Source organism: Schistocerca americana, chromosome 2 (assembly GCF_021461395.2).
Source record: "Schistocerca americana isolate TAMUIC-IGC-003095 chromosome 2, iqSchAmer2.1, whole genome shotgun sequence".
Lineage (NCBI taxonomy): Eukaryota > Metazoa > Arthropoda > Insecta > Orthoptera > Acrididae > Schistocerca > Schistocerca americana.
This window is the reverse complement of record NC_060120.1, coordinates 592,220,756-592,246,738: the sequence shown is the minus strand read 5'-3', so window position 1 is coordinate 592,246,738 and position 25,983 is coordinate 592,220,756. Positions and strand designations below refer to the sequence as shown.

At 36.6% G+C, this 25,983-nt stretch overlaps 1 protein-coding gene across 1 annotated transcript in view; it reads right to left on the bottom strand.

The window, feature by feature from the left end:
* LOC124596002 (esterase FE4-like) overlaps positions 1–25,983 on the bottom strand; it is a 75,238-nt gene that overhangs the window by 7,665 nt on the left and 41,590 nt on the right. The window contains exons 6-10 of the mRNA XM_047134952.1: positions 17,945–18,144; positions 10,377–10,542; positions 7,214–7,395; positions 1,848–1,980; positions 1,599–1,719 (exon numbers count right to left, since the gene is read on the bottom strand). Coding sequence (XP_046990908.1) covers positions 1,599–1,719; positions 1,848–1,980; positions 7,214–7,395; positions 10,377–10,542; positions 17,945–18,144 — 802 coding nt within the window. The remainder of the gene's footprint in view (positions 1–1,598; positions 1,720–1,847; positions 1,981–7,213; positions 7,396–10,376; positions 10,543–17,944; positions 18,145–25,983) is intronic.

Genomic DNA, 25,983 nt, shown 5'->3' with positions numbered 1-25,983 from the left:
TCCGCAATGTCCTTTCTTTCAGGAGTGCTAGTTCTGCAAGGTTCGCAGGAGAGCTTCTGTAAAGTTTGGAAGATAGGAGACGAGGTACTGGCAGAAGTAAAGCTGTGAGGATGGGGCGTGAGTCGTGCTTGGGTAGCTCAGTTGGTAGAGCACTTGCCCGCGAAAGGCAAAGGTCCCGAGTTCGAGTCTCAGTCCGGCACACAGTTTTAATCAGCCAGAAAGTTTCATATCAGCGCACACTCCGCTGCAGAGTGAAAATCTCATTCTGGAAACATCCCCCAGGCTGTGGCTAAGCCATGTCTCCGCAATGTCCTTTCTTTCAGGAGTGCTAGTTCTGCAAGGTTCGCAGGAGAGCTTCTGTAAAGTTTGTAAGGTTGGAGATGAGGTACTGGCAGAAGTAAAGCTGTGAGGACGGGGCGTGAGTTGTGCTTGGGTAGCTCAGTTGGTAGAGCACTTGCCCGCGAAAGGCAAAGGTCCCGAGTTCAAGTCTCGGTCCGGCACACAGTTTTAATCGGCCAGAAAGTTTCATATCAGAGCACACTCCACTGCAGAGTGAAAATGTCATTCTGGAAACATCCCCCAGGCTGTGGCTAAGCCATGTCTCCGCAATGTCCTTTCTTTCAGGAGTGCTAGTTCTGCAAGGTTCGCAGGAGAGCTTCTGTAAAGTTTGGAAGGTAGGAGGCGAGGTACTGGCAGAAGTAAAGCTGTGATGATGGGGTGTGAGTCGTGCTTGGGTAGCTCAGTTGGTAGAGCACTTGCCTGCAAAAGGCAAAGGTCCCGAGTTTGAGTCTCGGTTCGGCACACAGCTTTAATCTGCCAGAAAGTTTCATATCAGAGCACACTCCACTGCAGAGTGAAAATCTCATTATGATGACATTGGTTTGTTTGCTTCAGCTACAGAAGAAATTCAACAAGGAACCAAAGAATTGGTTAGAACTAGTATGGTAACAGATTCATATTTGTTTTGTCATGTTGCGAGTCCTTCTAAAGATACTCAGCTTCTTCATCAGATTAAGGTATCAAATTTCATTACTTCCAATGAATAGCACTTATTTATTTATTTTTTTGCTGGTGTGTTATTTGATATGAAATTATTTTAAGATCTGCAATCTGAGGTAAAATTTTCTTATTAACAATAAAACCTCCTTCTGAATATGTTCTTTGTTCTTTACTAAAAGATTCAGTGCTGAGCACAGGTCTTTATGGTCATACCAATGACTTTCTAATGACACCATAAAGTGAGGTGATCCAGAGGTTAAGGCACTATAATCACATTTAGTAGGAAAGGTTTTCAAAGCCATCCAATTTCGGATTTAATATGCAAGAAGTGCTAACTTATTATAAGGCCTAACAAAGATCTGCCAGATCTTAAGAGCAATGTGACATATGTTAAATCTTGACAGAAAAAGAGTCACACAAATTTCTGACCATATACTGACCAGTTCACTACAAACATATACCGAGAATAATATACATAAGTAGTTTATGTTATTTTCTTTTCTGTACCAGTACTAGTACAGATGTATTCATTGCCATTTTAAACATTCTAATAGAAAGTATGTGGAAAAACAGTGAATGAATGAAATGAATTACTTTACCTATATTTCACAAAATTTGTCCACAGTTGTAACAACTGCATTGCGATTCTGTATCCAGCAGAATCTGTTTCTAGTGATGTATAGTAACTCATGTATCTTCTGTCATCGCCATGGGAAGCACCTGTGCAACACACACCATATTTTAAGTTGTAGCTTTATAGAAGAAGCATTCTCAAGTGAAATACTTAAAATTGAAAGAGAAAAATCAGAGGGTGTAACTGACACTTTGAAGCATGTAAAATTGTTTACCTGGGAAATCAGGATATGCATTGAGAGGTCCACTGAAGGAAAACTGATAATAGTAAACAGGTTCTGAAGAATCCCTACTCATGTTTCGTACAGTGGTGTCTACTGCTTCCACAATCATAAGATCTGATATCATCTGCAAACAAATGAGATTTTCCCATATTATCCATACTTTACAATATGAAAAACAGTGAATATGATAAAACAGCACTGGATATAGTAAAACTTCTGACCATAATTAAATACAGAAGCAAATTACATGTTATTTATATTTGTCACTAGTTTAACAATATTAAGAAAAGGATAGTTGTTACTCACCATACAGCAGAGGTACTGAGTTGCGATAGGCACAACAAAAAGATTGTCACAAAATGAGCTGTCAGCCAACAAGGCAACAAGGCCTTTGTCAAAAAAGACAACACACACACACACACACACACACACACACACACACACACACACAAACTCTACTCACAAACACATGACCACAATCTCTGGCAGCTGAAGCCAGACAACGAGCAGCAGTGCATGATGGGAGAGGCAACTGTATGGTGGCAAGGAGGAGGCTGGGGTGGGTGGGAATGGGGAGGGATAGCAGGACATGGGTGGGGGATGTGAAATGCTGTTAGTGGGAACATGCAGGGACAAGGTGGGGAGAGGGTAGTGCATCTAGGTGCTGTCAGGTGGGGGAGAGAGGGGGTAGCGGAAATAGAGAGAAGTAAAAAGACTGGGTGCACTGGTGGAATAGAGGGCTGCGTAGTGTGTCAGTGGGAACAGGGAAGGGGTTAGATGGGTAAGGACAATGACTAATGAAGTTTGAGGCCAGGAGGATTACCAGATCATATGATATATTGCAGGAAGAGATACCACATGTATAGTTCAGGAAATCTGGTGTTGGTGGGAAGGATCCAGATGGCATAGGCTGTGAATCAGTCATCGAAATGAATTATGTCATGTTGGGCTGCATCATCAGCAACAAGATGGTCCAGTTGTTTCTTGGTCACAGTTAGTCAGTAGCCATTCATGCAGACAGACAGACAGCTTGTTGGTTGTCATGCCAACGTAGCATGCAGCACAGTATTTGCAGCTTATCTTGTAGATCACACGGTTGCTTTCAGAGGTAATCCTGCCTTTGATGGGATATGTGATGTCTATGACTGGTCTGGAGTAGGTGGTGTAGGAGGATGCATGGGACAAGTCTTGCATCTAGGTCTATTACAGGGATATGAACCATGAGGCAAGGGGTTGGGAGCAGGTGTTGTGTAGGGATGGATGAGGATATTTTGTAGGTTTGGTGGGTGGTGGAATACCACTGTGGGAGGAGTGATAAGGATAGTGACTTCATGTTGATTTACAGGGTGCAAAAGTAAATGTACCATATGCTATATAGGACGATAAGCATTCAACAGAAATGAGAAGAACATTGGTTGTACCTTGAGGAAACGTAGTAAGACCGTTAGTGTTCTCAACAATCATAAACAGTTATCAGATAGAGACAGCAGAACAATCAGAGTGTTTGCTGATGATGCTGTTGTCTACAGAAAAGTATCATTCCTGGATGCTTTCAAGGAACAATGTAAACAATACTTCATTTTGGTGTAATGAATAGATGCTCTATTTAAATATGGATAAATGTAAGATAATGCCCATAGAGAAGGAAAAGAAACCAAAGGTGTTCAGTTACAACATTAGTGATGAATTTCTGGATTCTCTCAGTGATTAAATATGTTGATCTCATTTCATATCATTTTGTAGTAATATTGGGATGTATGATATGAAATGAGATCAACATATAACATCAGATGCAGGGAGGGAATCAGAAGGCTTTGAGTTTTTAAGATAATTCTGGGACTGTGTGATGCACCTTTAAAGAAAATGCTCATTTAACATAAGTCCAACCAGTCCTAGATAACACTCAAGTTTTTGGGGTCCTTGGAGTCCTGATCTGTGTAACCAATAAAAAATTAGAGCACAGATGCTCAGACAACTTAAATGGGAATCTAGGGAAGGAAGATGATGATGGTCCTGTAAAACATTTTAGGTAAATTTAGAGAACTTGTATTAGGTGAAACTGTATATCTTATGGCATCATGTTCTGGGGTAACTAGTGATTAAGAGAGAATGTGTCTGTTGCATGGAAGCACATAACAAGGATAACATGGGGTGTCCACTACATAACCCTTCGAACATACAAGGTGTGATTCAGAAGTTTCAAGACTGATTAATTTCTGAGTAGAGGAGCATGCAAAGATTGGTTCCGTTGCTTGGGGGAAGTAGTGGGGGGTCTCACAGAATGAACTGAAGCTGTGGCAGTTGCCTCTGGAATCCTGGAGGCTGCATATCACTTGCAGCATGAGTGCATGTCATTCATCTTGGTTGAAAAGTGGAAGAGGTGGAAATGGAGCAGCCATTGGAACAGTGTTACGCAATTAAGTTTCACGTGTGACTGAACAAAACTGCCATGGACACTCTCGGTATGATTCAAAAGGCCTTTAAGGAAGAAGCCATGTCCCATGCAATGGTTTTCATGTGGCACAAACATTTCAAAGATGGCCACGGGAATGTTGAAGACGATGACTGCTCTTGGAGGCCATCATCAAGCTGAACATGCAATGGTTTTCATGTGGCACAAACATTTCAAAGATGGCCACGGGAATGTTGAAGACGATGACTGCTCTTGGAGGCCATCGTCAAGCTGAACATATTAAAATGTGGAGAGAGTGTGGGAACTTTTAAACAATGGCTGTTGTCAGAATGTCAGTGCTCCGACACTTGAGGGATTGAGTTCACCACGTCCACCCAGTGATCAAGGGCGATTGGATTCTCCTCCACGACAACGCGCCCGCTCACCCGCCTAATAAATTTCTAGTTCTGAGATAAGTCTTGAAACTTTTGAATCACACCCTGTATATTTTTGAACAGTTTGACATGTAATCATCAGCTTTACAGACATATTGACTCTTTAATGATGTATACACTGAGGTGACAAAAGTAATGGGATGTTGATACACAAATATACAGCTGGCAGTAGTATTGTGTATGCAAGGTATAAAAGGGCGGTGTATTAGCAGAGCTGTTGCTTGCACTCAGGTGATTCATATTAAAAAGTTGATGGAAATGGAAACGTCAAGTGAAGGGGTAGAAGGTCAAAAGATCAAAGGAAAGCACCATAAGTGAAAAAAAAGAATGCACAGTGATAGGTGGTAGTGATTAGTCCTTTTGAATCACATGTAGTGCAGTTTTGTTGTCATGAGTATTATCAAGCTAGAACTAAAGAAAATATAAGCAGCAATCAAAAAGTTTCCATATGAAGGATTTGCTGCATAGTAAATGCATTGTAATGCATCTATGATGTGTGCATATAGGCACTAATTTATAGGCAAGAGATTAGTGTGGTTTTGTGTCTGTCTGATGTGTGTCTAGTAAATTCAGAAACGTGAGCTATGGTGATATTATTACTAAATGTGTCCAAACAGGACCAACATGCTGTTATTACTTTCCTTGCCTCCAAAGGACAAACAATGGAGAGTGGAAAATGTGTACAAAGCAGCATGCTTGTCAGAAACCACCATTATGGAATGATGTGCGAAATTTTGTGCTGGTTGTGCTTCGACACAAGGTGGCCATCACTGATGTTGTAACACAGAAGTTGTGCAGACTGAAGTGGGACATGCTTGAACACTGACGCTATAGTCCTGATTTCTCCCAATGTGATTATCATGCCTTTGGTCATTTAAAAGATGCCTTGAAAGGTTGCTGTCAGACCAGAATATGCAGGAAGCAGTTATGGACTTCTTCACACAGCAGGACATGGTGTTTTATGAAATGGATAAATGAATTTTCTTATGAACAATACTTTTTTAATTGTTTTCTCACTCTGGAACAGTAAAATTCTTACTGATATGTTATTGGGGCTGCTTATACTTAGTATATGTTCTCTCATTCTGCAATGAATCGATACTTGGCTGAAGCTGCAATGATCATATGCAGCCCATCTCATTCTGCACTTAATGGCTGAAGTCATACATAGAAATGCTTCATTAATGACTAGCAAAGAGGAAGCTAATATAAAAATGAAAATAATCAATTATTGATATTATAATGTAAATGGTAGATAAAAATATCCACTCACCAAGTGGTGGCAGAGGAATATACACACAAAAGGATTTAACTTTTACAAGCTTTCAGAAACATACTCACGAAGGGGAACACACACACAAAAGATTTGACTCTAAAAGCTTGTAAAAGTAAAATCCTTTTTTTGCATATGCTCCCCTGCTGCCACTTGGTGAGTGGGTTTTTTATCTATCCTAAGAGAAAGCTAAGAAAAGGAACTGCATCTGAAGAACATTCATGAATCATAACAGCCTTAATTTCTTGCAAAATATGAATTAGTACATTTATGAACTTTAACTGTTCTCAAGAGCCAACATACTTGCTGTAGTGGTAACACAGGAATCCCATCAGATCACTTAAGTGCTCTTAGGCTTGGCTAGCCCTTGAATGGAAGACTATCTGACTCTGCCAAGCACTGCCGGCAAAGGGTGGTGCACTGATCCCTTGTGATGCCAATTGAGGAGTTACTTCACTGAGAAGTAGCAGCGCTGGTCACAAAAACTGACAATGACTGTGAGGGTGTGGTGCTGATCACAAGCCTCTCCATATCTGCATCATGTGATGCCTATCAGTTGAGGATGACACGGTGGACAGTTGACACCCTTGGCCTTTCAAGGCCTGTTTGGATGAGGAAAGAGAGAGAGAAAGAGGAAGAGGAAGGGAGAGAGAGAGAAAGAAAGAGAGAGAGAGAGAGAGAGAGAGAGAGAGAGAGAGAGAGAGAGAGAGAGAGAGAGAGAGAAAACTGTTCATGATATTAGTCATCATATGAATGCTACGTTATTTTAATGTGTTACAGTTAAGTGTCTTCCATATCGCTTACACCTCTGCTCTTGTCTGGATGATATACCTACTCTCTTTGAAGCAGAAGTTCTATGAAATGTCTATGCCAGAGTTTCAGTAACTGTTGCTTTGATGGGCACTTTTTAACTTCGTCCTCCATCATCACTGCATCGTATACAAGAATTTGTTTCTCACGACCATAGCACGCTCATTTACTCTAGAATCCTTGTTATTTATACTGTCTTCTTGCAGCATATGATGATACTGACTGGCCAGTTTGGCAAAACTTTTTCAGATACTTTAATTGTTAAAAATCAAGTAATTTTCTTTTGGTTTAAAATATTAATTTCTGTAAAATTATAATCCATTGAATAATTTGTGGATATCCTATTAACTGATTATTTCTTTGTGAATCATAATTGAAATTACTTTAAAAATAAACAACAAAAATAATATTAAGGATTTAAACTTACAGTTGCTGTTGTGTCATTTAATTCTAGTGTTATCTCACTATCTCCATAGTAAAACTGTCGAATCTGTGCTGATACATTCAATTGCTCTTCTCTGGTTGGAAATCGAAGCTCATGAGCAACATAGCCATCAAAGTTATCATTCAAATTCTGTATACCTTCTTCTGTTCCAAACATCTCATTTTCTGTTAATCAAAAGTAACATTATTTGTATAAATAAAAGAAAATTCAGTGTTCACTAGAATATACATGCAATTTCAGCTTATCTTTTACTTTACTGGCTAATGTAGTACTGAAGAGCAATGAAGTAGGTTAAAGTCTTGATGCGTTTGAAAGTGTTACTTCACCAGGAAGTTTCAATACAATTTATAGTCTGCTAAATGCTTCATTGAGAAACATGCATTCAATTTACAGTTAAGCTGTTCTCCATCATACCATTTTTCCTGTAATGTTAGCCTAACAGTGTGTGCTAGATACCTTCTATTGTGTTTAAAAGTGTAGGCAAATGTACCAGTAGGTAGGAGCTTTGAGTCTGATTATTAGGTGCAGTTTGATCATGCAATTGCTACAGCTATTTTTGTGAAAGGCAAAAAGGCCTGAGTTGAGTTCCAGTCTAGCATGTTATCAAGCAATGTAAGAAAACGTATATCAGCAACTTTTTGGATGGTTTTCAAGTTTTATAACAGTAATGTAGGTAATCATTTTTTTAACTATAGTTTATGACAGACTGATATTAGTTTGTCTGGAGGTTCCTAAATAATCTGACATAAATAGAGAAATACCTGCATGTATTTAAAGTTTTGGATTGGTTCTGGGAAGGGTAAGTCAGTTTGAAAAGTCTCTCCATCAACTGGGTTGTGGGTGAGGTAATGGAATGGAGAGAAGGAGATACTAAGGTTGAATACACATTTACAAAAATTTGGATCAGCATTTATAATTTGCTATTGGTAGAAAGAAGATTTTGAAGGCTGTATTTTACAAAGAAAAAATTTCAACTGTTGGATGAAGATGCTATTCATAATCAAGAACATCAGCATCAAAAAATGAAACTTCATGGCAGATTAAAACTATGTGGCAAACTGGGATTGAAATCAGGAACCATTGCCTTTTGTGGGCAAGTGTTGTACTGACTGAGCTATCCAAGTCTGATTCACAATCCATCTTCACAACTTCACTTCCACTGTTACCTCATCTCATGCCTTCCAAACTTCTCAGGTTTGAGTCCTCATCCAGCAAACAGTTTTAAACTAACAGTTTTCAATTGGTGCACACTCCACTGTAAAGTGAAACTTTAATCTGGGGATTAACATCAAAACTAGCCACATGAATGTCTACTGAAAGTCACATAGACTGTACACACTACACAGAATAAAGTATCACATACAGATCAGTGGCCAACTGCTACTGTACGTAGAAAACGTGTGTGTCAGTGAGGCCTTGAATGATGCTCCATTATTTGGCATCTGTACACCTTGTTTCTTGGTATAACTGATTCTCAAAAATGAAGAGATTCTTGTCAAGGTTAAAGACAAAGTGGAACTGGATCACAATTTCACTGATTCATGACCGACAGCAGAAGAAAATATCCACTAGTAGACAGGCCATGTGTATATGTATGTTTATATGGAGATGTTGAAGATGAAATGAAACAGATATGGATTTCAGGTAGTTCAGGATGTCATTAGTATCTCTAAGACACAAATGATGCTTATGGATAAAAGATTGCATTGTTATGATTCTTAATCTCCTCTCTACGTGATTCATGATGAAATAGTTCAGTAGTGAATGGTTGGATATCTGGCTATTCACCTGTGAACTACTTTGACTGCATTGTTGATGTTCTAAATTTGCAGTTTTACTGTAGGATTCACATACAGTATTTTAATTTTGCTTTCATACCTTCAAATGTAGCTCAGCCTAAACAAGAATTTTATCAAACTGCAAATATCAAATTGAAATTATTCTCGTGTTGCTGTACTATTTCTCAATCCATTTCCCTGCAGTACTTTTGACCTCTTCTATTGCAAAATGTGTCTGTTCCTATCTCTACTATGCACTATCTCAGCTTCATGATGGGAAAGATTTGCTATCCACTAGTCCAGTTCTGCTCCAGTAATTTTCAGTATATTGGTTTTCCTTTTGGAAATCTGTTTATTTCTGTTCCTATTATGCTTGTTTTTCAGCCTAACCATTGAGTATTTTGAACTTCCCTATCATTTTTTCTGAACTTCCAAATTCACAGGTTTCCAAACCTGCTCTGTTATATTTCATTCCTATAAACTGCAAAAGTAACCTTGTCAAAGTTTGAAAGACACAAAATCTATGCACTAGCAAAGAATAAACGTTTTAGTTGCATTAATAGTAAAATAATTGCTGTGTGTAGATTATTTAACCCCCTAACTGTGCTCAATGAACTCAGTTCGAGCTGCCTGGTGGTGCTGTGCAGCATACTCAATGAATGGTGCTCAGGCCTAGTGTTGGCAACATTCAGGAGTCTCTACAAAGTGTATTTAGAGTTTTACATCAGCTGATACTTTCATATTAATTTTAAACACTAGGTTGTTAACAACAATAATTGAAGTTATGAACAAATATACTGAACATTTTATAAGTTCACATTTGGGTACACTGAAACAAATTCTTGAAACATATATTGTTCAGAAATGTTTGTGTGTACATTCGCTCATCCAGTAAAAACTTCCATGAGACTGTCAAAGCAGATCAACTGTAATTGCTTATATTCATAGTATACATTCCTACTGCCAAGAGCTTTGAATTGTTAACTTACAAGCACAGCTTGATTTGAGAAAATTGCACCAAAATGTGGCAGATTATGCCACACTGCAAGGAAGTGCTGTAAGGTACAGGAGTAACTAGTCAGGTGAGAACAGATAAAGGCACAAGCAACAGCCTGGTCAAGGGATTAATAAGCTAACTACTGAAAAAAAATGTTCTTTAGTGAGAATATACAGCTTTCTGTTTCACAGCAATGTGAATATGCAGAAATTTTCCATTATTAATTGTTAAATTTAATATCACCCTTAAGTTTTCTTTGAGTGCAGAACAATAGAAATTATTTGATTTCATTAACTTTTCATTTTATCCAAAAGAAATGTCAACTGTGTTACTGAATGTCATTTTAAATGTTTGTATTTTGTTTTCATACCTTGTGTCCTTATCAGCAATTCATAGTCTGTGACTCCCGTTAGGTAAGGAACATGAGTGTAGCGGTTTTCTGACATTATGACCCATGGCTCTTCTGTCAAGAAGGCATCTTCATGCTCTGGTTCCACGTGTGGTGCCCATACACAGATAAGAGTATTTAATCTATCCTGAAATGCATATTTATTTTCTGAATGATATTTACAGAATTTTAATGTTGTTCTACATTTCTGATCTTGAGTACTTTTTATCAACTTTCATATATTCTTTCAATATAATGGAAGGAAACATTCCACGTGGGAAAAATTATATATAAAAACAAAGATGAGGTGACTTACCGAACAAAAGCGCTGGCAGGTCGATAGACACACAAACAAACACAAACATACACACAAAAATTCAAGCTTTCGCAACAAACTGTTGCCTCATCAGGAAAGAGGGAAGGAGAGGGGAAGACGAAAGGAAGTGGGTTTTAAGGGAGAGGGTCAGGAGTCATTCCAATCCCGGGAGTGGAAAGACTTACCTTAGGGGGAAAAAAGGACAGGTATACACTCGCACACACGCACATATCCATCCACACATACAGACACAAGCAGACATATGTCTGCTTGTGTCTGTATGTGTGGATGGATATGTGCGTGTGTGCGAGTGTATACCTGTCCTTTTTTCCCCCTAAGGTAAGTCTTTCCGCTCCCGGGATTGGAATGACTCCTGACCCTCTCCCTTAAAACCCACTTCCTTTCGTCTTCCCCTCTCCTTCCCTCTTTCCTGATGAGGCAACAGTTTGTTGCGAAAGCTTGAATTTTGTGTGTATGTTTGTGTTTGTTTGTGTGTCTATCGAGCTGCCAGCGCTTTTGTTCATATATTCTTTTATAGAGTACAATAAATAATAAAACAGTAGAACATTGTATAATTTTTTATGTAGTTTATAAATTTATTTGACAAAGAACTGAAGTGATTGTTGGACATACATAAAATGTATGCCACATATCACTGATTGCTATCTTAATAAACAAAGTATTACACTAATTGAGTTACATAACTATCAAAAGAAGAGGCATTTTGAGATACTACTACATACTCTAATGAAGACTCCAACACATAAAGTTTGAAAGAAATTTGATTTGGTTTAAAGTTATTTTGAAAATTTTTGTTTTATTAGTGATATTTTAGGCGTACTGGTTAGACCATTGCCAAGTTATCTTGTAACATACACCTTCAATGGCCACCATATTGCACCAATGAATTAACGCTGATAAGCAACACATTTTAAGAATGCTTTCCAATTGATCTCTTTTACTACTAATTCTATAATGTTCCCCACCTGTGGCTGAACAGATTGCATTAAGTTTGCAGTAACATTACCACAAAAATGAATACAATATTACAGTTTAAACAATGACACTAAAAGGGAACCTGCAAAACAATTAAGAACTAGATCATAATATACTTTACAATTGTTATACAATTATAAGACTAATACAATTTAGTTAAATAACAGAGTTGTTGATGTTGTCATGGCACTGAGTTGTGCTCAGATGGACACTTTTCTATTACCAGATTCTTAATACTGTACAAAAGTTACTCTTCCAATCTAAACAAAATTTTAGTTAAAATTGCTCCACTGGTAACGACTGAATATTGCTAGGTAGTGTATTAAATAGATTTAGGGCTTCCATAGGGAAGCTGATTTGTGTCTTCATTAATCAACATCTTGGCCAGTCTATGTTGTCTTCATTGTGAGCAGTGTGTTAACAACTTATCTTTGTGTGAATGAGGTAGCTGAGAGTATATTGCCTGAAAACACTTAGAACTAACTTGAAAAAAAAATTGTTTACAATGGTGAGCTTTTTGCTTGAGATTACGATCCTCACTGCTTTCTTTTGAGATAAAAGCACATTCTTGCAACCTGCAGAAAGACCCCACAGAAACAGCCTGTGTCTGATGTGGCTGTGGAATACTCCATACTCCATAGTACACTGTTAGCAGGTGCTTTTCTTATATTGTAGTTTTTAGTTACCTCAAGTGGTATAGGACTAATAAAAGTTTGGCACACATATATTTCATGTGTGGTTGTCGCGTTAACTTCGTATCAATGAAAAATTCCAGAAGTATAATTATTGCAGTATCATTCAGAGCTCCACTACCACTACCACTGTATATCTTCCTCTGCTTTTTGTCTTCATTAATTTTCATATTGTTCTAGATAAAACAGGGATTCCTCTCAATGTACAGGACTTCTACTTGCTGAACAGCCTATAACATAGCAAGCTGGACCCTCCCCACCTGCTGTTATAACACTCCTACCAGTAATTAAATTTCTTTTTCTTTCTTGATTATCATGTAAATGTGACTATTCAAATAATGTATATATAATGCTTACCCAAGCCTGTTCACATATCATTCACATTCTATTTCCTGCTTATTAATTATTCATCTGATGATGTTCATTCCACTGATTGCAGTAGTATATTTATTTTTACTGGAAACTTTATTAATTAAAAGTAATCAATCACTGGGCATTAATAATGTTGTGTATGAGTAAATATGGCGGAGATGATGGATAGTTTTGGAAATATAGACACTACTTATTAGAAAGACTGGTATCAAGAGTTTACAGTAATGTGTTTGAATTTTCTGAACCTCATTAACTTACTAGATAATTAATATTAAACCTTACACACCAAAATTTCTATTGCAAATTAAGTCATTGAGCTTTTTAGATTCCAGCTTCCACCACTATACTTTTGTTGGCCTAATTTTCCTGGAAAGGTTCACAACTTTTACTAATTAATTAAACAATTAATTAAATTTGTATAAATTAATGCAAATGATTGTAAGTCTAAATATTGCTGCCATACCCATAAAGAGGTAATTCACAGAGTAGACACACAAAATACATGTGTAACTTTTGGTGCATTATTAGTGCAGTACATACATTGTAAATCAATTTATTGCTGTAGGATACAGTTCACCTAAATTAGCAAAATGTAACCTAGCATTTTTTCAAACTATTGTTTGTGGTAGTTTTTTAAATACTAAAATATTCATACACAAGTCTTTATAAGTCAAAATCCAGTCCAAAATTGTCAGTCTGGCCCTGGAAATCTTAGAGGCACCATCTGTGCAACAGTTTGGGAACTTGTGGCAGTGAGTATTATGTGAAAGTCCCATGCAATCTGGCATACAAGCAAGAGCTATGTGATAAGTCTGCCATCAGCATTCATTCGTGTGACATCTATGTGATGAAGAAGGAGTAATTTCATGTGCCATATATCTGTGAACCTCTTTCATCAGCTGTCTAATACTGGGAGGCTAATGTCTGTTTATATTTTGCTGTTAATTGCTCTGTGACAACTATATCCTGGGTGGTTATAATTGAACTGATGATGTTCTCAGTGCTGCAATGCACACTGTATACATTGCAGGTACAATCATTAATTGGTGTGCTTGCAGAATATGCTGAGAAAATAGCAGTTTCACTTTCTGGCACTAAGTGAAAGTATGGTACAGTCAGAATGTGGTGCAGGTGCAGGAAAATTGGTGGAATAATCAAACACATGACAAAGGTGGTAGAGTCACATTTATTAGAATATGGTCACAAATTACAGCATGTACTCAATATGGTCTCACAACTCAGCAATGTGCTGCATCCATAACACAGCATGGTCAACAGTTACATGCAGCATATCCAGTATAATCAAAGTGCTGTGTCATTGTATGCTATCCTTTAGATCAGAAAGAGTCTGCATACATCCCTGACTGACTCAGTCTTTTAGATAACCAGAAGTCACACAGAATTAGGTTGTGGGATTTGCAAGGCCACACAGCTTGAAATTACCTAGAGATGCTGCAGTCATTACCAAAGGTTTTTGAAGCAAATTTTTCATTTTGTAAGTGATATGTAGTGTCACCCCATATTGCATGAAAACAGCTGTGTGGATACAGTCACATTCTTGCAAAGCTGGAATCACGTGTTGCACAAAGGGGTCCTTATAATTTTCAGATGTCACTTCAAGAAAAATAGACTGAGAATGAAGGAACTTGTGAAACCACTTTACACAGTCATATAATCTGATTGCAGTGGATGTTGCTACACAACATGCAATGGAGGAAAACCCCATATGTGACACTTCTTTGGAATAACAGTAGTGTGCAAAGTAAAACGTGCCTTGTCCATCTAAAGAAATTCTCCAGCCACATGTCACCTACGTTCATCCATTCCAAAAAGTGAAGGGTAAAGTCACAGCATTGTAGTCTACCTTGGTGGTTATTTGGTGCACATTCTGAATGTTGTAGGAATACAAGGGTAAAATGCACCACAATATCTTTTGAACTATTGACCTGGGTAGAGACAGTTCCCGTGACACAGCTGAAGGACTGGGTGCAGAATTTGTCCTGCTAAAGAAATGTCAAGTGTTTCTTCAAATTTCTTGATTATATTCTTTGGTCCGTTTATCAACTTTGGGCTTCTTCACAGCTGGTTCTTTCAATGATATTCCAAAGCAGTGCCGCTATTGCTGCCATTCTGATAAAACAGCCTTACCATCAGTGCATGGTCTTCTTTCTCAATAGCTATTGCATATTGCATGGAAAACATAACCCTTCTTAATCCTTTTCACCAACAGTCATATTTCAATAGAAATCAACGCAAGTTTCCAGATAACAAATGATATACTGACTTCAAAACAGGAAAAGTGTCATATTCTGACTGCTTCAAGCAGCAAATTTTTACCTTGTGGCAGAAAGTGGAACTATTACTTTTTCAGCATACTTTGTGAGTGAAGTGATTAATGAACATACCTATGACGTTTCAGCATCCTGCAGTGTATATTGCCCATGCTACAGCACTCAGAACGCCATCAGTTTAATTATAACCATTGAGACACCTCTGTGCATTATTTTGAATCATTGTTGAACACACTGTGAAATATTTCCCATAAAGTCAATTTAAATGTAATGTGACCAAATTCTTTGATGAGACACCTAAACCAGAAAAGAATTTGCAGGTAGGTAACCTTTCCAGCCTGAACCACATTCTCCCCTTTCAAGAACAAAGTTGTATCATCAATGAAGTGCGAGTAAGCCTGTTAGATCCTATGTCATTAACAAAAATTTAGAACAATGGAGGTCCCAGTTTGGATCCCTAAGGCACACCATATTGTAACTCCTTTTCACCTGAGTCTGCTCTTTGCACTTAAACTATCCATTCAGGTAGGATTCAGAGCCTGTAGAACAAATCTCCCAATACCACATGATTTTAGCTCGCTGAAGAGGTTCTTATGTGGAATACAATCAGATGCCTTACTGTGGCCACAAAGTACCACTGCTATAAACTTGTTGTCTTCAAAGCCCTGACTTATATTTGTGACTAGGTCAAGTACACTGCTGCCATTTACCTGCTCTTCTGAAATACATGCTGTGTATCATAAGAGTTGATCTCTTATGGACTACATCACCTTGGGTAACACTGATAGTATAGATACGATACTGTAGCTTGACACTTCATGTGGATTTTGTAAACTGGCACTGTGTGTGTTACTTTTAGGAAGCCTGGAAACTCACCAGCTTGGAGACATTTATTTTTACTGTCAGTGGTTGAGCAATTTATATGTTGTTGTTCATTAGTTTATCTTTCAATTTGAAATCAGCTCCTATTCTGTAGCTATTATTTAATCCCTTTGTATCAATTTTTTCAACTGTAAAACAGTTGTGACTTATGAAAGAGATTTGTAAGAAGTTAGCTGAAGTTCCTGCATTGGTGTTACCTTTGAGTGTGGTAATGTGAAACCAGACTCTTTTTTCACCTTACAGCATTCCTTTTTCCTTGCCAGTACCTGTTCTGAATTTATTTCTGTTTTTACTACTGATGTTTACAAAAGTTTGGATAGTAGGCTTCAGAGTGTATTATTAACCAACTTTTCAATTTGTAGCACAATCTTGTACAACAGTTTCTGCATTGGTTTTGGTCAGTTCTTTTTTTTATTTTTCTACAGTCATATTTCTTCAATCTTCCCACTTGTTCTTCACTTCCTGCCAGTCTGTATTTATGTCTTCTGGAGAGTTTTCATTCATATGTCTTCTGGAGAGTTTTCATTCATCTGTTTGTTTTCATCTGTATTTTGTCTGTTTTCAGTCATGGATTTTGTTTCGTTGGTGCACTCATTGTTTACACTTGAACTGGATGCCACTTCAGCAATGTTTAAATCTTCATCAATGTTATTTCTCATTGTAAAATTACCACTTGAAGATTTCGTAGGCTTTTTACTATTTATGATAAGTGACTGTGGAAGGCACTTCTCTTATGCACTCCAGTATTCCATTTGGATTTTGTGTCTGGTTTGTGATTTTTACATGTTCAGTTCTTCTGTGTTATGCATGTCACTCTATTTTCAACCACCTCTACACATTGTCTTTCCAAGTTCCTCAAAGACTGAGCTGCTTCTTCACTTTGTGATAAAAACAGTTCTCACCTATAGTATGTAGCAATCACAGTATCTAGTTTTTCTTGTATTTGTTTGTGATCATTGGTAAGTTTTCTCACCATTTTAAAAAGCAGCAAATTTTATACTGCAGGCATCCAAAGCTGCAGAGTTGTGCGTTGATGAAAATGGATGCTTCACAGATATGAAATTATCCTATGCAGTTTTACAATAATGCCTGCAGGGAAGTTCTCTTTGTAGATTTGGTTCACATTGACTTCCATGGTACATTGAATCCCATCATGTTACTCATTCTTCTATTCAGTACTTTAAAAAAGTGTAAAGAAGACAGATGGCTCATACTGAATTATATGTTGTATCAAATAGACATTATAGTTTGCAAAAACCCTCTGCAAGTAAGCCTATTCTATTGGTTCCTGCAAATCAGTACAATAAAATTGTGAGTTTTTTATGATTAAGAATACTGTTTGCATTTTCATGAAAATGGTATTATTTTACTTGAAGGTTGTTTGAAATGTATGTCCCAGTTGAATTTCTTGCAAATATTTGCTCCAAAATTAGTTAATGTAATCACTGGAACTAGCACAACATAAATACTGCTCTAACTACAAAGAAAGCTAGTAGTTATTAACACTACAAGAAATATTATGAAATCTCAAAAAAATACCAGTTTTCATTCTTTTGTGACATGCATACATGAGCAGTACAGTCCCACCAGCTACTCCTCAAGCTCTAATTTGCACATTTAACAGAGTAATATTGGAATTTGTTGTCATTTGCAAAAAAGTTAAAAAATATCTACATTAAAAGAGGAAAATTTCCATTATGATTTTGTTGACATGTAGGGCAACTGCGGATGCAGGTCCTTAATTTGTATTATAATTTCATTATTAAAACTTTTCTCCAGGTAGTTTACGTACACACACACACACACACACACACACACACACACACACACACACACACACACACACACACACCACAGTACAAAAATGAATGTATAAATGTTTTAAATTAATTATGTATCCATTTTTAACATGAAAACTATATTTTTGGAAGCCCAAGAAGGTTAGATAGCTCTATTGTGTTTGCAAAAGCTCTGGGACTGAGAAAAATGTAAAATAATTACCTCTTGATTTAGTGCGGGGGATCTTGCTTCCACCAGGGCTGCTGCATCAACTGTCATCAGAAATTCCATCAGATCAGAAGAGTTCTGTGCATCATGTCCCAAGTATGATGTGTAACGATAGGTCCTGTCTGTAGCATTTTTAGAAAATGACCATGGGCAAAGTGCTGATCCACTTTGTGCTATGGCACGTTTGAAAAGACCTGTGAACAGGGAAAAGTACTCATGCACATCATCAGATGCCAATTTCAATTTTTAGTAGTTCTTCATGTTCTGTACCAACACTGTGAAAAATATGCATTCTCTCTCTTTGTTTGTTTCACAGTTTCCTCACAACAAGGGGTTATTGGAATAATGAAAAGGTACAGTATATGATTAACATTTGGTGAATTACAGAGAGAAGAAAATTTTTAGGCTGCTGTGATAAACAACTTTTAACAAGAATAGTGCCAATACTGGTACTTATGAAGAGAATTTTGGCGCTGAGTTTAAGTATACCATTGATAAAAATGAAACAAAAAATTAAACTTTGAAATAAAAGGAAAGTGAATTTCAAAAGATGCTGAAAGAAGTGAATACTGATGGCAACAACTTTATAGAAGCAATTAAACATGCTGCATTTCAAATAAAACCATGGAAAACACAAGGAAAGCACATACGGCAGAACAGTAAAAGTGAAGAAGTACTTCGACAATGCATAGAATGACTAGAACAGTGGGAAAACAAGCAATAACTGAAAAATATATCAGTCTGAGAAGAAGCTTACTGACTACATTATTAGGCACAAAAGATAAGTTTCGAAAAGGAAAAACTTAAAATTACAGAAAAACACTTTTAAAAATGTAATACAATGGACTATTACAAAAGATTTGAGAAATACATGTATGATTAAATTCTACAATCACTATGCTTCAAGAAAGCAAATAGAAAACTTGTATTTAACAATCAAGAAAATTGAAAGCTAGTGGCATATTTTGAAAGGCTATGTGAAAACTGATATGATAAAAAGTTACATTAAACTATTAAATCACAACAAACCCCAGCTGAAGATGACCTCACAGCAAAAATTTTAAAAAGCAACAGAGATCTAGGTGTCACTATTATGAAAGAAAAACTAGATCAGGCATGGAACACTTAAACAATTCCTGGAAATGGGAAGGCTATTGTAATTCACTCACTTCATAAAAAGGGGAGAAAACAGAATCAGTAATTAAGAGGAATTTCATTACTACCCTGTTGTTGTTGTTGTTGTGGTCTTCAGTCCTGAGACTGGTTTGATGCAGCTCTCCATGCTACTCTATCCTGTGCAAGCTTCTTCATCTCCCAGTACCTACTGCAACCTACATCCTTCTGAATCTGCTTAGTGTATTCATCTCTTGGTCTCCCTCTACGATTTTTACCCTCCACGCTGCCCTCCAATGCTAAATTCGTGATCCCTTGATGCCTCAAAACATGTCCTACCAACTGATCCCTTCTTCTAGTCAAGTTGTGCCACAAACTTCTCTTCTCCCCAATCCTATTCAATATCTCCTCATTAGTTATGTGATCTACCCACCTTATCTTCAGCATTCTTCTGTAGCACCACATTTCGAAAGCTTCTATTCTCTTCTTGTCCATACTAGTTATCATCCATGTTTCACTTCCGTACATGGCTACACTCCATACAAATACTTTCAGAAACGACTTCCTGACACTTATTACTACCCTTGGAATACAAAATCTTATCAAAAGCTATTATGGATGTATTAAACCCACAGTTAGATGAACAAACTGGTAAGTATAAGGCTGGATTTAGGAGCAGCAGATATTATCCATAGCAAATTCTAAAGATTAAATGAATAATTATATATTTGAAAATATCAGGTAAAAGGTATGTTTTTAAATCGGCATATGATTCAATAGACAGAGACTTCCTTCTCAAAATCTTGAAGTAATTTGCTTTATGTAAAAAAAAAAAAAAAAAAAAAAAAAAAAAAACTTTGAAAATATTTAAACAAGCTCTTACAGACACAATATAAAAGTTAAATGTTTTGTAACAACTTTTTATTCCTTCTAAATTATATCAGGGGCCAGACAAGGAAGTAGTTTGTCACCACTGCTGAAAACATGTTTCTGGAACATGTTTCAAGAAAATGAAAAGCCAATAAGTACACAAGACCAGGTAGACTGAAAGAAGTAGTAATTTGTTTGGCCTTTGTAAATGGACTTATAATAATTGATGGAACCTCAGAGCATGCAAAGTAAAGACTACAAGTTCTGAAGGTATATGGCTATAATTGGAAAAGACAGAATGCATGACCAATGAAAGTAACCCTCTGAGAATAAAAAAAAAGAAAAAGAGAAGTACTGCATCACAACATCAAAACACAGAAAATATAAACATTAAAAGTGAAAAAGAAGTAATTAAAAACCAAAGTGAAAAAAACTGAAAAGGGCATATGTGAAAGTGACAAGTCTGTACAATAAAACATGTTCTTACGAAGATCTTAAATTAAGGCATTGTATCATGATTGTGAGACAAGAAGCCATCTGTTGGCCAGAAACATTACTTTTCTCTGGATGCAAAATGGATTTGTAAGATTTGGAAAAGATAAAAAGAATACTATTGCCAAACAATATTATGTCCAATTGAGAATAAAGATGGCAACTGGGTTTTGAAGCCAAATAAGGAGATATATTCATTTCGTCCTAAGATAGCAGATAAGACCAAGAAAAGACATGTTGTGCTCTAAGGACAACTAGAGAGAATGAAGGATGATGGACAAGAAATGACGATACACACATTCTCCCAAAATAGGTAAACAGACAGAAAAACTGGATAATCAGGCATGACAAAAAATTACTTAGAAGAAAAGCAAATTGAGCAGATGACTTACTCAACAGAGTCAAATTCAGACTAGAAGTCAAGAAATTCAAAGATTTTTAGGAAGGTAAAACAAAAAGAAAACAGCTGGAATGAAATGGTCAGATGAGGGAAAATGAGGTCATTCTGAGAAAATGAAAGTGATCTGGAGAAGGATGAAGCAAAAGAGAAATAAATAGTTATCTTGATGTGGTTCTTACTTGGCCTGGAACAAGATATGGAAAATGAAAAAAAAAAGGGAAACTCTCTCTCTCTCTCTCTCTCTCTCTCTCTCTCTCTCTCTCTCTGTGTCTATATGTAAGAAAAAGAGAGAGAGCATTTGAACATGCTACATTAGAAGAAACCTTCTCATCCAGTATGGAAAGTCTCCCCTCAAGTGGGTTGTGGTTGACTTTTTGGAACGCTAACCCTTTTTCTAAATCTCTCCAGTCCTTTTCCTTCACGCCTCATCCTTCCCCTTCAGCTGTCCCACCAGAAGAAGGAGCCTCTGGCTCCAATAGCTTGCATATGTGAAACCTTTTTTTATGTGTGTGTTCTCCTTCCATCATTTGGGGAGTAGATATTTTTATCTATCCAATTACATCATATTGTCAAAAATCAAATATTTTCATTGTTCTGTAGGTGTTGCTTCTAATCATCACTCTGGATGAAAACGGATTGTTTAAAGATGAATGGATAAAAAATAAAGTATATTTTGGAGTATTGAACATCAAACGAAAATCTTAAGTATTTCATTTTTATGTAGGTGATTTGAACATGTCTGTGTTATTCTGAGCTGTAAGTTTTAACACCCTATCTTTGGGTTTGCTCTTTAAATCCCATTTTCCTATCTTCCATAATATAATGTCTAATTTGGTGGAAAAAGAATGTGTCAAGTTTTGTAAGTATACATTTATTGTCCTTGACAATATTTAAAAGTTATGGATATGGTATTATTCATTTGAAACAGTCTCAGTTAATGGAGATCTATAACACTTGTTGGAATAAATTGGTTCTAAATCAGCCTGTTATCTTTCTGGAAAGGGTGAGTGATGTGGAAGATTAATTTAAGAAAGTAAAATTGTGTTCCTGATGGTATAAGGAAGCTCTTACATATATTTAGAAACTGTATTGTTTTATATGTAGGTGTTCTTACCTTGACCATGAGATTCTCAGTTTTTTAGTTAGTAAATAAATTTTATGTTCCATAGACCATTTGTATGGGTAATCATAAGGACTTGGAATGAGTCATTAAAATAATTACACATTCATATTGAAATACGGTTACATGCTGCTAATTTACAAGTATTTTAATAATATTTATTTTTAATTGTTTATCTTTCTTTTAAATACAGGTATAAGTTAATACTTCCCTACCATCACCTTTTAAATATTACAGTAATAGAAATTCCTCTAAAGAATAGATGAAGTTACCAAATATTCATTTTGGCTTCAAATTTAACTTTCCTGTCTGTCATACATTTTATGCCATTGAGTAAGTAATCAGAAGTTTTGCTGTCAATGTTGTACAACACTTTTTTTGCTAAAGACAACCTTAATGTGAAGTACTGAATGTCGGTTTTATTCTGGTATTTTAATTATCTACCTCATTGTTTTGTTTTGAACTTAAGTGGATTATTTATTACAAGCTTCTTGTCGAAATATATTTATGGTGAAGCAGTAATCAAAGTTCCTACCTCCTTAAACACACGTCTGGAAGGTGATCATGGCTGAATACCACATATTGTTGTTACTGTATGGTCTTGAGGAATAAAAACTTTTCTTTCTTAAATGTGCTAGTTGGTGATCTCTGTAGATAAATTCTTAAACATAGTGGCAGTTGTACATTCATAAGAAATAATATAAACTTCATAAATATAAAAATTCCTGTTGAAATAATGAAGGAAAAAGATGTAGACCTAGCAGGAGCTGAAATAGTGGACATTAAACTTGTTATTATTTATTTATACAGAGCTCCAACTGGTGACGTAAACACTTTCAAAAAAGTTTGGAATATTCACTTAACAGACTAACACAAAGAAACAGAAGAGTTATTCTATGTGATGATTTTAATATTGATTTTTTGAAGGACACTAAAGAAAACAATGAATTACTGAATCTCTTGCAAACTTTTAACATGAAATCTACCATAATAACAGCAAATTATATCACAAAGACTTCATCTACCACAGTAGTGTTTTGAGAATTTCTGCATAAATTCTAGAACTACTCAGCCTTCTACTGTCTCTAACAGCACCAACAAGTACTTGTCAATCATGCTAAGGAAGTTGTAATATAAGAACATGGCAGTCCAAAGGAACTTCTGTGTTATAACTTTGACTATTGTACTGATTAAAAAAACAGTCGAGTTGAAAACAGATTTTTAGTAACTTTTAACACAGATGTGCTAGAGGCAAGACTTGTTCATGATTTCCATGGTTGTTGAATCAACTATGTGGTAAATGTATCTTAATTTGTGTCTAATGTGAGACAACATGGGTGACTTACAAGAAGTCTAATGTTTATGTGAGAAATGATAATTGTGTTCTTTATGGAAGTTGAAATACACCAAATGTGAACTAAAAGTTCTTTTAGTACCTACCTATTTCATGAGTAGAGAGAGAGAGAGAGAGAGAGAGAGAGAATGAGTCATATATATTACTTTAATTAGCATCATTCTTCAGAGAAGAAGTCTTTGGAGACTTACATAGCCAGCTATCCAGAGAATAAGATCAACTGTGTATACTAAGTAAGTCTACAGGAGTAAAAGAGGTGAGAAGGTTGCAATCCAATTCAACACATTCTTGTCACCAAAAACATTAGACCACCATTGATAAGATATTTGTAAATGTAGAAATGAACTACAAAATAGAAATGCTAAACAAGGGCTTTGGGTATCACAAAGCTGAAAAACTCTCTCTGAGTGTGAAAAGTGAGCTGCAATTGCAACAGTGCCTAACAGCCACTGGTAGAAACTACAGCGATGAAAATATACATCACTTTCTCCAGTATCTGAGCAAAGATCACTGGAAAGAGAAATATAACTGCAAACACACTTTCTCCATGACATGAGCAAAGAACACTGGAAAGAGATTTACAACTGCAAACACACAACTGGAAAAATTAATAACTTTATTAGGAATTTTTCCTAGTATTTTGTATTGTGCTTACCTCCAAAACAGAGCAAAACGTACACAAGGGAAACAAAAAATAAAGGAATCACTTCTGGGATTCTGGTATCCTCAAAGAAAAAAATATTACCACACAGATTGTCTAAACAATTCATGTCGCCAGGATTTGAGACTAATTTCAAAACCTATAAAAAGATCTTCAAAAATGTCAAACAAGGAAAAATAGAGGCAAATGATACTATATAACAAAGTTCACCAATAAGATGAAACCCATATGGAATACTGTAAGAAAGCAAACTGCTGCAGAGCAGACAGATTTCCATTATATTAACTGTCTAATGAAGAAGTGAGCTGTGCTAACTGACCCTACAAAAATTGCAAGTAAACTGAGATACTTCACATCCTTGCACACAGCAAATAGCAATCTCAGTCGTATTTATATCCTCTACAAAACATTTGATGTCATCAGTCACAACAACTTGCTTAAGAAACTTGAATCTATGGTTATTAGGGGCTCAGCTTATGAATGGATAATATTATATCCCCAAAATTGAGAGCAGTTAGTTGAGCTTGCAATCCAAGAACAGAACAAGGTAAAGTCCTGTTGCTCAGAAAAGTAGAGAATTAAGTACAGTGCACCAAAAGGCTCCATTCTAGAACCAATTATATTTTTACTCTTTGCAAATGACTTGGTATCAACCAGTCCAGACCATAATTACATAAAATTTGCAGATGACACAAATGTGATAACAAAATGAAGGACCAGAGAAGAATTACTGCATGAGATTAAAAGTGTGCCACCCACATTACAGACTGGTTTTATGGAAACAATTTAGTAATAAATACAGAAAAAAGCAGTTACAATGTACTTACACAAAGGGCAAAATATATGTCCACTAACACCAGTCATCAGCTTGTTTACCAGAACCCTTGAAAATGTAAGCTCTAAAAAATTTCTTGAAATATGGATCCAAGAAGATCTAAAATGGGTCCAACATGCAAAACATATTACAAATCAATTGAACACCATCTGTTATTCCATCAAAATTCTTTATGGTTGCACATCAAAAGAGACACTAAAAATGTACACTTTGGCCAGGCAGAATCCTTACTGCAATATGGGATAATCTTTTGGGGAAAGGTATCTGTTAGTAACAGTTGTTTAATATGCCAAAGAGTCATAGAAAATGCTGCCTCTAGAAACTAATGCAAGCCCCTATTTTAAGAAACTTCACATCCTTGCATTACCATGTCTAAATACACACATCAAAATAAAGTTTTGCATCACCCCACCTCCCAGAACTCCTGAAGATAGATGTTGACTGTGGATATTGTATCACAGACACATCCAATTTGGCTGTTCAGAGATGTCACCAAAGCTACCCAAAAGTTTAAACAATGATGCATGAGCAGCACCTATTAGACGGAGGGGGCCCGGCAGCCAATCAATTCCAGTCAGTCCATCAGGAAGGAGATACACGGCTCCTGTTATCTGTAGTTCAACCATGCCTAAATGGTCAATACTGTAGTTCAATCATGTTCACATTGTTACTTTGTGTCAGGAAGGGCTCTCAACTAAGGATGTGTCTAGGCGTCTTGAAGTGAACCACAGCGATGTTGTTCGGACATGGAGGAGATACAGAAAGACAGGAACTATCGATGACATGCCCTCCATGCCTTCTCTCAGGCCACCCAAGGGCTACTACTGCAGTGGATGACCACTACCTAAGAATTATGTCTCAGAAGAACCTTGACAGCAATGCCACCATATTGAAAAATGCTTTTCATGGAGCCACAGGATGTGTGTTATGACTCAAACTGTGCGCAACAGGTTGTGTGATGCACAACTTCACTGCTGACGTCCATGGTGAGGTCCATCTTTGCAACAATGACACCATGCAGCGTGGTTCAGATGAGCCCAACAACAAGCTGAATAGACTGCTCAGCACTGGCATCATGTTCTCCTCACCTGTGAGTGTCGCATATGCCTTCAACCAGACAATCATCGGAGATGTGTTTGGAGGCAACCCAGTCAGGCTGAACACCTTAGACACACTGTGGCATTATGT